Source organism: Mandrillus leucophaeus, unplaced genomic scaffold (genome assembly GCF_000951045.1).
Source record: "Mandrillus leucophaeus isolate KB7577 unplaced genomic scaffold, Mleu.le_1.0 Scaffold1, whole genome shotgun sequence".
Lineage (NCBI taxonomy): Eukaryota > Metazoa > Chordata > Mammalia > Primates > Cercopithecidae > Mandrillus > Mandrillus leucophaeus.
Window position 1 is genome coordinate 8,577,389 of NW_012098097.1, and position 11,293 is coordinate 8,588,681.

General features: G+C 55.0%; 1 protein-coding gene across 2 annotated transcripts in view; it reads left to right on the top strand.

The window, feature by feature from the left end:
* The window catches only part of KIAA0195 (KIAA0195 ortholog), a 55,219-nt gene that overhangs the window by 33,467 nt on the left and 10,459 nt on the right, over window positions 1-11,293 (top strand). For both annotated transcript variants that reach the window (XM_011979094.1, XM_011979004.1), the window contains 7 exons: window positions 6,713-6,832; window positions 7,139-7,266; window positions 7,554-7,690; window positions 9,203-9,405; window positions 10,036-10,187; window positions 10,543-10,645; window positions 10,848-10,934. In XM_011979094.1, the coding sequence (XP_011834484.1) occupies window positions 6,713-6,832; window positions 7,139-7,266; window positions 7,554-7,690; window positions 9,203-9,405; window positions 10,036-10,187; window positions 10,543-10,645; window positions 10,848-10,934 (930 nt within the window). The remainder of the gene's footprint in view (window positions 1-6,712; window positions 6,833-7,138; window positions 7,267-7,553; window positions 7,691-9,202; window positions 9,406-10,035; window positions 10,188-10,542; window positions 10,646-10,847; window positions 10,935-11,293) is intronic.

Below are 11,293 nucleotides of genomic sequence, written 5' to 3' on the forward strand. Positions count from 1 at the left end.
AGAGCCGTGTTATTTTCTCCTCTTGCTCCAGTTAAGCCTGAGCAGTGAAAACAGTGGAATGGGGTTAGTGCTGCCTGAAAAGCATCCGTGTAATTTGAGAAGCAGGGCCTCCCTTCTCCTTGGCATGGTGGGAGTTTTTAGTATGTGGGAAGCTCTGAGAATCTCATGTCACCTTTGGGTACTTAAAGCCAGGTTAGATTTTTTCTCAGCCATCTTGGCCCCAGGAGTCAAGAAAAGGCGACCTCAGCTTGTGTGTGTCAACCTGGATTTCTGTTTCTCAGATAATAAGAACTGTGCCTGTTCCTTTGCTATGCCCTGCCATTGGTGCCCAGGCACATTGGGTACCCAGCCTAACTCCATGCTTTGGGAAAGGCTGGCAGAGCCCAATCACCCACCACCCATTCTGAACTTCCTTCCAAAAGTATGAAGGTCTTCTGCTCTTATGTCACGTGTCAAAGCTGAGGTACAATGAGTAAGAAAGCAGGCCAGGCATGGTGGTTCACGCCTGTAATCCCAGCACTATGGGAGGCGGGAGGATTGCTTGAACCCAGGAGCTCAGGACCAGCCTGGGCAACATGGCGAAACACCATCTCTACTAAAAATACAAAAAATTAGCTGGGTGTCTTGGCATCACCTATAGTCCCAGCTACTTGGAAGGCTGAGGTGGGAGAATTACCTGAGCCTGGGAAGTCAAGGCTGCAGTGAGCTCTGATGGCACCACTACATTCCAACCTGGGCGACAGGAGTGAGACCGTCTCAAAAAAACACTAAAAAAACCCCTAGCTGGGCATGGTGGTACACATCTGTGGTCTCAGCTGCTTGGAAACTGAGGTGGGAGAATTGCTTGAGCCCAGAAGGTGGGGGCTGCAGGGAGCCAAGATGGTGCCATTGTACTCCATCCATCCTGGGCAACAGAGCAAGACCCTGTCTCAAAGGAAAAAAAAAAAAAAAACGAGCAAAAGAGAGCAGTGACTTGACCCTTAACTCAGACCCCCTGCTGGAGAGGGAGGTGAACGTCTGGGCAGTTGGATAAGCTCAGTTAAAGGCCGCAAAGAGCAGACTGGCCCAGAACGCTGGGTCCCCACCGCAGGGCTGGCCTGTGCGGGCAAGCGCTTCCTTTGGGCGGCATGTAATTACAGAATGGCTTATTTTTCCTCTACTGTGCTGTCTTTAATCACCAGTCTGGAGCTGGTGTCCCTGGCCAGACATAACATGCGGGGGCAGATGCACACAGACAGCTCTGCAGGCGCCCTGCCCGGGAGCATCTGCCACCCTCTGGCCCATACCTCCCACACCTGGAGGGGAGCAGAGCACAGCTTCAAGGTACCTGGGGTAGAGACAGCAAGAGAGCAGATGATAGCCAGGCTGGGTGAGGAGGTCCTGGCTGCTTGGAATGAGGCAGCGGGTGTCAGGACAGCTACCATGTGGCCCATGGGAATCGATGAATGTCCAAGATCTTCAGGCCTGACCAGAGGAGGGACACCTCCCTGGCTCTCTGACTACTCCTCTTAGCCTTTTCTCTGCCTTGCTGGAAATTGTCACCTTCCTGAGTGTGGTCCTCATTCCAGGCCGAGCATCTTCCCAGCCGTGTACAGTTGCCTGGTCCTTCCTCTCTTTCTCCCTCCCAGTCTCCATGTCTTGGGTGGACAGCCTTCCCCCTCTGCAGGCCAGCTCTTCCTGCCTCCAGTAAGTTTCTCACTTGATCATGTCTGGAGGCCAGGCCCAGGCATGGGTCATTCCGTCCTGGGAACACTCACATCCATCTCTGTGGTGAGGAAGCTCAGAAGGCTGAGCCTGAGGGGAAGGCACTGGAGGCCTGGGGTCTCTGTGTACAGCGTCTGTCTCCTAGATCCTCGTCTTCCCTGGGGTGGAAGGAACAGACATCCATGCCCACAGACAGGAGAAGGCCTATGGTCTCCTCTTCCTGTTTCTCTTCCTCCCTTACAACCCTCCCTTAAGCTTTCCTTCCCTCCATGTCAGGAGCTCCGGGAGGCAGTAGGACAGGTACAGGCATTCATTTGCCCTGGCCCATGGCCTCTTTGGGAGGCCTCAGGATCCTTGCCAAGGGCGGGTGGGTGCGTTGGAGCACAGTATTTACCCATGTGGGGGTGTGAGGCCCCCGCCCGGAAGGCCATTTCTTTCTGAGCTGAAATAACCAGTTTATCCCCTCTGGGAAGAGGCAGCTCTTATCTTTCTAATCCCCCAAAGCCACTGTGGAGAGCAGGATTAGGGGAGATTTAGGCAAGGGAGTTGGGGAATCCTGGGGCCAGGCCCACTTTGGAAGCCAGGCCCTGTCCCTCAGGCCAGCACTGGGGGCTCCACTTGGTTGCATCCTGTGGCAGGGGGACAGCACCCCCGCGCCCAGCAGCCACTCTTAGTTATGGGATGTGCACCCTGCCAGGGCTGAGGCTAAGTTGCCGAGGAGGGGGTGTGTGTGGAGATAGGCAGGAAGGAGTAAGTCCAGAAGGCTAGAGGGCACAGCCAGGGCAGGACTCTGGGAGACAGAACTGTGGACCGCAGCATAGAGGGCAGGGAGGGCAGTGAGACGAGGCAGCCAGGGATCCCCAGCCCCACAGCCTGTGGCCGAGCCTCCTCCATAGCTGCCCAAAATCCCTTTCCTGGTGCCTGAGGTCTAGGGATTCGCTCTGCTTGCTCAGGAGGTTTTCCGGATGGAAGCTCACATGGATGCTTCTCAGGTGGCCCTGGAAAGACTCACTTCTCCTTCAGGCGCTGCCTTCCATGGGGCTCTTCTTTGTCCCAAGGCCTCAGAGCTGGGGTGTGGTGGCTCACGCCTATAATCAGAGCACTTTAGCAGGCTGAGGAGGGAGGATTGCTTGAGGTCAGCAGTTCAAGACCAGCCTGGGCAACATATCGAGGCCCCATCTCTACAAAAAAAAAATGCAAAGGGCCAGGCGCAGTGGCTCACACCTGTAATCCTAGCAGTTTGGGAGGCTGAGGCGGGCAGATTGCCTGAGCTCAGGAGTTTGAGACCAGCCCGGGCAACATGGTGAAACTCCGATTCTACTAAAATACAAAAAAAAATTAGCCGGGTGTGGTGGCGTGTGCCTGTAGTCCCAGCTACTCGGGAGGCTGAGGCAGGAGAATTTCTTGAACCCATGTGGCAGAGGTTGCAGTGAGCTGAGATTATGCCATTGCACTCCAGCCTGGGTGACAGAGTGAGACTCTGTCTCAAAAAAGGAAAAAAAAAAAAAACAGCAAAGAAAATTAGCTGGGTGTAGTCCCAGCCACTCCGTAGGCTGAGGCAGGAAGATTGCTGGAGCCTGAGAGGATGGATGCATGTCCATGCCACTGCATCCAGCCTGGGCAGCAGAGCAAGACCCTGTCTCAATTTAAAAATATATACATATATATGTGTGTGTGTGTGTGTATATATATATGTGTGTGTGTGTGTGTGTGTGTATATGTGTATATATGTGTATGTGTGTGTATACGTGTGTGTGTGTGTGTGTGTGTATATATATAATGGGATTCTCTTTATCCCCAGAAATTTTGGTTCGGTAGGTCCGGAGTGGGGCCTAGACATCCACATTTTTAAAAGCTGTTGTGTCTCAGCTACAGATTTTGGGCTGACAGTCCCGATTAAGGTGAAGCCTTGACTAACTGCGGAATGCCTCGGGTTGTTCCTGTTGCTGTTTCATTGGGATCATTGCATTCATTCATTCATTCATTCAGCAAGTATTCATTGAGCTTGTGTGTGCCATGCACTGTCTTAGCAGTTGGATGGTGAGGGTGTGTGGAAATGGAAGAATTCAGAGCCTGTTTTTAAGGAATTTGCAGTCTGGCGGGAGAGCAGGCGTGTCAATCTGTGATTACAGTTCTGTAAGGTGCAGGCTGCAGGTCAGGTTGCCCAGGACACCATTGACATGTAAACCTCCACTGAAGTGCAGCCCCGGGTTTTGGGAAAATGTCCCAGAGGAGGTGATGTTTGAGCTGAGTCTTGAAGGAGATGCAAGAGTTGTTTGGGGTGGGGCACGTGTTTCTGGCTGAGAAACACATCAAGTATATGAACATGAGCTGGAGGGGCTCGGCTCGTGCCAGAATGAGCAGGAAAGGAGGCCAGAGAGGCTGGCACATCTGAAGGGCCTCCAGGAGCACACGCAAGAATCGGACTTGATTTTAAGGGTAAATAGGTCATTTGACCAACCAGGCATGCCCTGCACTGGCCAAGGTGTTCCAGTGGGTTTGGAAAAGTTAGAGAGCGTGGGGTAGAGTTTGGGCAAGCATAAGGCCAGGGTTTGGAATGTTCCAGACGTGATTGGGTGAGACGGTCACTATGGGAGGAAAGGTGACTCTGGCAGTAGAGCCAGGTGGCAAGTTCAAGTTTTTTTTTTTTTTTTTTTTTGAGACGGAGTTTCACTCTTGTTGCCTAGGCTGGAGTGCAATGGTGCGACCTCGGCTCACCGCAACTGCCACCTCCCGGGTTTAAGTGATTCTCCTGCCTCAGCCTCCCGAGTAGCTGGGATAACAGGCATGTACCACCATACCCAGCTAATTTTTTGTATTTTTAGTAGAGATGGGGTTTCTCCATGTTGGTCAGGCTGGTCTCGAACTCCCGATCTCAGGTGATCCATCCGCCTCGGCCTCCCAAAATGCTGGGATTATAGGCATGAGCCACCACGCCCGGCTTCTTTTTTTTTTTTTTTTGAGACAGAATCTGGCCCTGTCACCCAAGCTGGAGTGCAGTGGCATGATCTTGGCTCACTGCAACCTCTGCCTCCCGGGTTCAAGTGATTCTCATGCCTCAGCCACCCAAGCAGCTGGGATTACAGGCATGCGCCACCATGCCTAGCTAATTTTTGTGTTTTTAGTAGAGACAGGGTTTCACCATGTTGGACTGGCCAGGCTGGTCTCAAACGCCTGACCTCAAGTGATCTACCTGTCTCAGCCTCCCAAAGTGCTGGGATTACAGGTGTGAGCCACCATGTTCGGCCCAAGTTCGGGTTTTTGGACATATTGACTCCTAGGTCCCTGTGAAGCAGCTATAGGCCCATTCAGCAGACGGATCCACATTCAGGGTAGTGGTCAGACTTGAAGTAAAATAGGAGTTGTAGGCTTGTTGGTGGCAGGTGATCCATGACTGTGGATGAGGTTGCTCTGGAAACCTACAGAGGTTGGTAATGTGTCCTAGGTGGCCTGTGGGGTAGACGGATGGGGAACAGTCAAAGGAGAAAACAGGAGAGAAGCCAGGAATGGAGGAGTCCTGACAGGGAGAGGCTGGGCCACAAGGTCACCTAAGATGACGTGGTTGGTCCCTGCATTGTTGGGGTCTACCCCATCCACACCGTGTCCCACTCATCCTTGGTGAGATGGGAGTGTGCCTCTGCACAGTCCTGCCCTGGGAATAGCTGCCTTTTTTTCTTTTTTTTTTTTGAGACAGAGTCTCGCTCTGTCGCCCAGGCTGGAGTGCAGTGGCCGGATCTCAGCTCACTGCAAGCTCCGCCTCCTGGGTTCCAGTGATTCTCCCGCCTCAGCCTCCCAAGTAGCTGGGATTACAGGCACACACCACCACGCCTGGCTAATTTTCTGTATTTTTAGCGGAGACGATAGCCAGGATGGTCTCGATCTCCTGACCTCGTGATCCGCCCGTCTCGGCCTCCCAAAGTGCTGGGATTACAGGCTTGAGCCACCGCGCCTGGCCAGCTGCCTGTTTTTCTAATATTTTAGTGTTACAATATCCTCTCTTTCATGAAATGGTAGTTACAGAAGATGGTGGGTTTTTTTCCTCCCCTGCCCCCTTCTTCCCTCCCTCCGTCCCTCACAGAGTTTGAAGGTTTTTCCTTCATGTCTTTCCTAGGAACAATGAAATGCTAGCATCTGTTGTTTTTGTTGTTGTTTGAGACAGGGTCTCATTTTGTCATTTAGGCTGAAGTGCAGTGGCACAATCACAGCTCACTACAACCTTGACCTCCTGGGCCCAAGTGATCCTCCTCCCAAAGTGCTGGGATTACTGGCGTGAGCCACCACGCTGGGCCAAAAGATAGCATCTCTATGTTAGTTTCCCTCTCTCCATTTAAAAACAGATATATTTTAGGCCAGGCGTGGTGGCTTACGCCAGTAATCCCAGCACTTTGGGAGGCCAAGGCGGGCAGATCACTTGAGGTCAGGAGTTCAAGGCCAACATGACGAAACCTCGTCTCCGCTAAAAATACAGAAAATTAGCCAGGCGTGGTGGTGTGTGCCTGTAATCCCAGCTACTTGGGAGGCTGAGGCGGGAGAATCACTGGAACCCAGGAGGCAGAGGTTGTAGTGAGCCAAGATCACGCCACTGCACTCCAGCCTAGGAGACTAAGCAAGACTCCATCTAAAAAAAAATAAAATTGTCCATACAATCAAAGGCTGGCCCCCTTGCAATAAATTGGGAGATCAGTGGTGAGCACAGGCTGGGTGGGCAGGGAGCTCACTGGTGGCAGGGCGGAAAGTGAGTTGGGGAACATGCAATAAAAGAAAAAGTTGTTTTGTTTTTTAACTTAGCTGTAAAGAGTAGGGTAGGAGGCTGTGCACTCCAACAGTTTGTAATTTAGTGGAGATGGACATGGTCACACCTTGAGGGGCCAGAGCTGGTAGGGTAAGAGATGTGAGGATCCCAGAGGAGGGGAAGGATGAAGGGCCAGGGAAGGGGAGGGTTGGGGCCCGCGTGCCTTGCACAGCCTCAGCCTGGCAGTGACGCCCAACGCCTCCTGCTTGCCTGTAGGGCGAGCCTCCCTCGGCCCTGGGCCTGTCCACGCGGAAGGCCCTCAGCGTCCTGAAGGAGCAGCTGGAGGCAGTGCTGGAAGGACATCTCAGGGAGCGGAAGAAGTGTCTGACCTGGAAGGTGAAGCTTTTTCTCGGGACCACCAGAGCCTGGCTGAGATGGCAGGGAAGTGGGAGGCCCCTTCTCAGGACTCTGATGCACTGTCACCCTGGATGGTGTGACCCAACTGAGGCCTCATGAAATGTCAGAAAGAAGCTGGGGTTCCCCTCAGCGTGGCTCCTAAGCCTGCTTGCTGCAGGAGCCCAACAGGATGGAGGCTGGCCAAGGTCAAAGGGAGGGGATCAAGGTGGCCATGGGGGCTGGGGAGGGTGCTGGGGAGGCGGCCAGATTGGAATGGGACATTGTCCCCTCCCTGTCCCTTCCCAGGAGGTGTGGAGAAGCAGCTTCCTCCACCACAGTAACCGCTGCTCCTGCTTCCACTGGCCGGGGGCCTCACTCATGCTACTGGCTGTGCTGCTGCTGCTGGGCTGCTGTGGGGGCCAGCCGGCCGGGAGGTATGCACCCAGAGGCTGCTCCCCAACCTTTCCAGCTGTCCTGTCCGTCCTGCTGCAACACCTGGGACGGCCAGGGCTCCGAGGGGGCTGTCACCCCCAAGCTGCTCCTGGTATGTAAGGGAACCTCCTCAGTCCCTTGACTGGGGTCAGAGGCCTAGCTGGTGTCAGGGCACCAGAACGGGATACTTTCCACAAGGGACTGGGGTGGGAGGGAGCCTGTGGCCCAGGGGCTGCTGGGTGGGCAAGCCCTCACTCCCTGTGGGTGCCCCTCTCTTTCCTCCCGCCAGCCGTGGGGTGGGGCTGGTGAACGCCTCGGCCTTGTTCCTGTTGCTGCTTCTTAACCTTGTGCTCATTGGGCGGCAAGACCGGCTGAAGCGTCGGGAGGTAGAACGGAGGCTGCGAGGGATCATTGACCAAATCCAAGGTGAGGTCAGGGGCAAGAATATTGATGGGAAAAGATGACCGGACATATCAAAGCCCTGAGGGCTCCCCTCATGCACCCCAGCACAGACGGGTCGCCTGTGGCCTTGCAGGGGCTGTTGTCATTTGGGAAGTTAGAAGGATGCCCACCCTCTTTTGAGCAGGGCAGTGAGAGCTGTGGGATCGTGGTGGGTGCCCAGGCAGAAGCTGGGCGGGCAGGAAGGCCAACGGTGGCAGGTGGGCCCGCGGGCTGGCTCGTGTTGGGAAACTAACAGGGAAGACCTCTCACGTGGCAGGAGGATGGTTGAAGTTTTCTCGTTCAAGTCCATCTTGTCTGGTGTACTGTGCCGGGAGACATGGGGAGGTGGGCAGAGGTACCTGCAGGAACTGTGGTGGGGTAGGGGGCTGGGGGCCTGAGATGGAGCAGCCCAGTTCCAAAAGGGAAGGGAGTTGCTTGGATTTCTGCTTGGCCTGTCATTCAGGCGGTGTTTATGCAGCTTGGCTGCGGATTGAGGGTTGTTGAGGCTCTTTTGAGGGACGGTGGCTCCTGCTGTCCAGGGGCATGTCCAGGGCAGGTGCTGTGGGAGAAGCAGCACCCGCTCATGAGACTTTCTCCAACAGAACTGGGTAGTGGACATTTAGTTGCCAAGTGAGAGTTTGTCCTTTCGTTCTGAGATGGTTAATTGCAACCATGTGCCAGGCACTGGGAGTGCAATGCTGATGGCAAAAGATGGGCCCTGCTTTCCAGAGCTTAGTCTCCTGCCCAGGAGCATCAGTGGCTCCCTCTTGCTTATGGAAGCCATCCCAGAGGCACATGTGGCCTCCCAGAGCTTCCAACACAGGCCCACCTTCCTCTCCAGCCTCTTCTCTTCCTCCTCATTCTTACATTAAAACTACTCACCAGTCCTAGGCCCGCTGTGTATCAGCCTCTGCCCCTGTGCCTCTCTCCAGTGTTCTCTGCTGGGGAGCTTCTCCCTCACTCATCTCCAGCTGACAAAATCTCACCCATTCTTCCAGGCCCATCCCAGTAATTCCTCTTCCAGGAAGCCATCTCTGATCGCCCCAGCAAATCGGTTTGCTCCCTCTTCTGGACTCCTGCAGCACAGGGATCTTTGTTAATGCTTAGCCGTGTTTGCCTTGTTTGGGGTTTCCTGTCCATATGTCTCATCTGCCCCACTGGGTTGAGGCTCCTTGAGGAGCCATGTTGTTGTCTCCACCCTGCACCCCTCACAGACCCTCCGCAGTGTTTGTGAAGTGTATCTGAATGGGAGGGGGTACAAAGAATGACAGCTCCAGGTGTTGAGAGGAGGTAGAGGCTCTGGGGCTGGAGTGGCCAGGTAGGGCTTCACAAGGGAGGCGTCCTTGAAAGCAGGGAAGTGTTGGAACGAGTGGAGGGTTTGCCATGGACCTCCTGGGAGAGGAAGTGGGCAGACAGTGCTCCGGAGGTGCTGCTGTATCTGACCGGGGTGCAGGGCCATGGCCGAGAGGGTGGTTTCCCTCTTTCCATTCCCCTCAGATGCCCTCAGGGATGGCAGGGAGATCCAGTGGCCCAGTGCCATGTATCCAGACCTCCACATGCCCTTTGCACCATCCTGGTCCCTGCACTGGGCCTACAGAGATGGACACCTGGTCAACCTGCCAGTCAGCCTGCTGGTTGAAGGAGACATCATAGCTTTGAGGCCTGGCCAGGAATCGTTTGCTTCTCTGAGGGGGATCAAGGTAACTTGAGGCTTTCCTTCTCCCCTGGAAATGCGGTGGGAGCATCCACAGGCAATAATGGGAGGGTCCTCAGACTTCATCCTGAAGCTTCCTGGCCAGCTCACTGGCTTTTTGGCACAGGCTCTGGAACATCTTCCTCCACCCTGCTGTTTTTTTTTTTTTTTTTGAGATAGGGTCTCACCCTATCGCCCAGGCTGGAGTACAGTGGCACGATCTTAGCTCACTGAAGCCTCTGCCTCCTGGGTTCAAGTGATTCTCCCACCTCAGCCTCCCTAGTAGCTGGGATTACAGGCATGTGCCACCACACCTCACCTGGCTAATTTTTGTATTTTTTGGTAGAGACAGGGTTTCGTCATGTTGGCCAGGCTGGTCTCGAATTCCTGACCTCAAGTGATCCACCTGCCTCAGCCTCCCAAAGTGCTGGGATTACAGGTGTGAGTCACCATGTCCGGCCCCCTATGCTGTTCTTTATTCTTGCTAAGAGTCTAGTCCCACAGGCCCTGCCCCAGTGGACTCTGGGCTGATGGCGCCTAACCCCAGGGAATGTCTGTAGTTAGCTGAATTGTCCAGGAAGAGTGACCCCTGATAGGACCCTCTCGTTGCCCCCACTCTCCCACTTGCTGCCTGCAGGATGATGAGCACATTGTCCTGGAGCCAGGAGACCTCTTCCCCCCCTTCTCCCCTCCACCCTCGCCCCGGGGAGAAGTGGAGAGAGGGCCACAGAGCCCGCAGCAGCACCGGCTTTTCCGTGTCCTTGAGACCCCTGTGATTGACAACGTCAGGTAGGGGTGCCGCCCCGCCTCCTGCTGTCCCGGGTGCCTTCCGTGAAGAGGGGGATGAGACTGACAAGGAAGGGGTCCCATTCATCTCGAGGTTCTTTTGAGGGCAGGCATCTCCTTAGGCTCCTGTCTTTAGCATCTTGTGAGAATTCTTAGACTGGGTGGTGCGCTCTCCCAATCTCTACACTGAGGGAACAGCTCTGGAGGTGAACATGGGCTAGGGCCAGGGCAGAGCATGGAACTGCAGGACTCACGGTGCTTGAAGAAGCGCTATCTGGCAGAGAAGCCCAGAATCCTCCCAAGTTGTAGGTTTCTGGCCTCTTTGCCAAGTGAGATTGACAGTCACTTCTTTCTGCAGGTGGTGCCTGGACATGGCCCTGTCCCGACCAGTCACCGCCCTGGACAATGAGCGGTTCACAGTGCAGTCGGTGATGCTACACTATGCTGTGCCTGTGGTCCTGGTGCGTGCAGCAGGGGGCTGCACGGGCAGAGGAGAGGGCTGGACTTGGTGGGGGGAGTCTCAGGGCCACTCACGTGAGCGGGAGTGAATGCAGAGGGTCGCTGAGCGAGCCAGCCTGTGGAGTAGCAAAGGAAGGAAAATGGCAGTGCCTATGACGCTCTAGAGGGGCGGGGTCAAGGCTGTGCCTCTGCTGTTCCCAACAGGCCGGCTTCCTCATCACCAATGCCCTGCGCTTCATCTTCAGTGCCCCGGGGGTCACTTCCTGGCAGTACACCCTCCTGCAGCTCCAGGCAAGGACCGCCCTGTCCTCTCTGTCATGCTTCCCTCTGACCCGCAGGGCTGGCTCTTCTCCTAGTATCCTGGCTGTCCCCTCCCTCTCTGCAGCCCAGAGGTCCCCTTAAACTTCAGCTTAAGAACACCTCTTTCTTGGCCGGGCGTGGTGGCTCAAGCCTGTAATCCCAGCACTTTGGGAGGCCGAGACGGGCGGATCACAAGGTCAGGAGATCGAGACCTCCTGGCTAACACGGTGAAACCCCGTCTCTACTAAAAAATACAAAAAAACTAGCTGGGTGCGGTGGCGGGCACCTGTAGTCCCAGCTACTCGGGAGGCTGAGGCAGGAGAATGGCGTAAACCCGGGAGGCGGAGCTT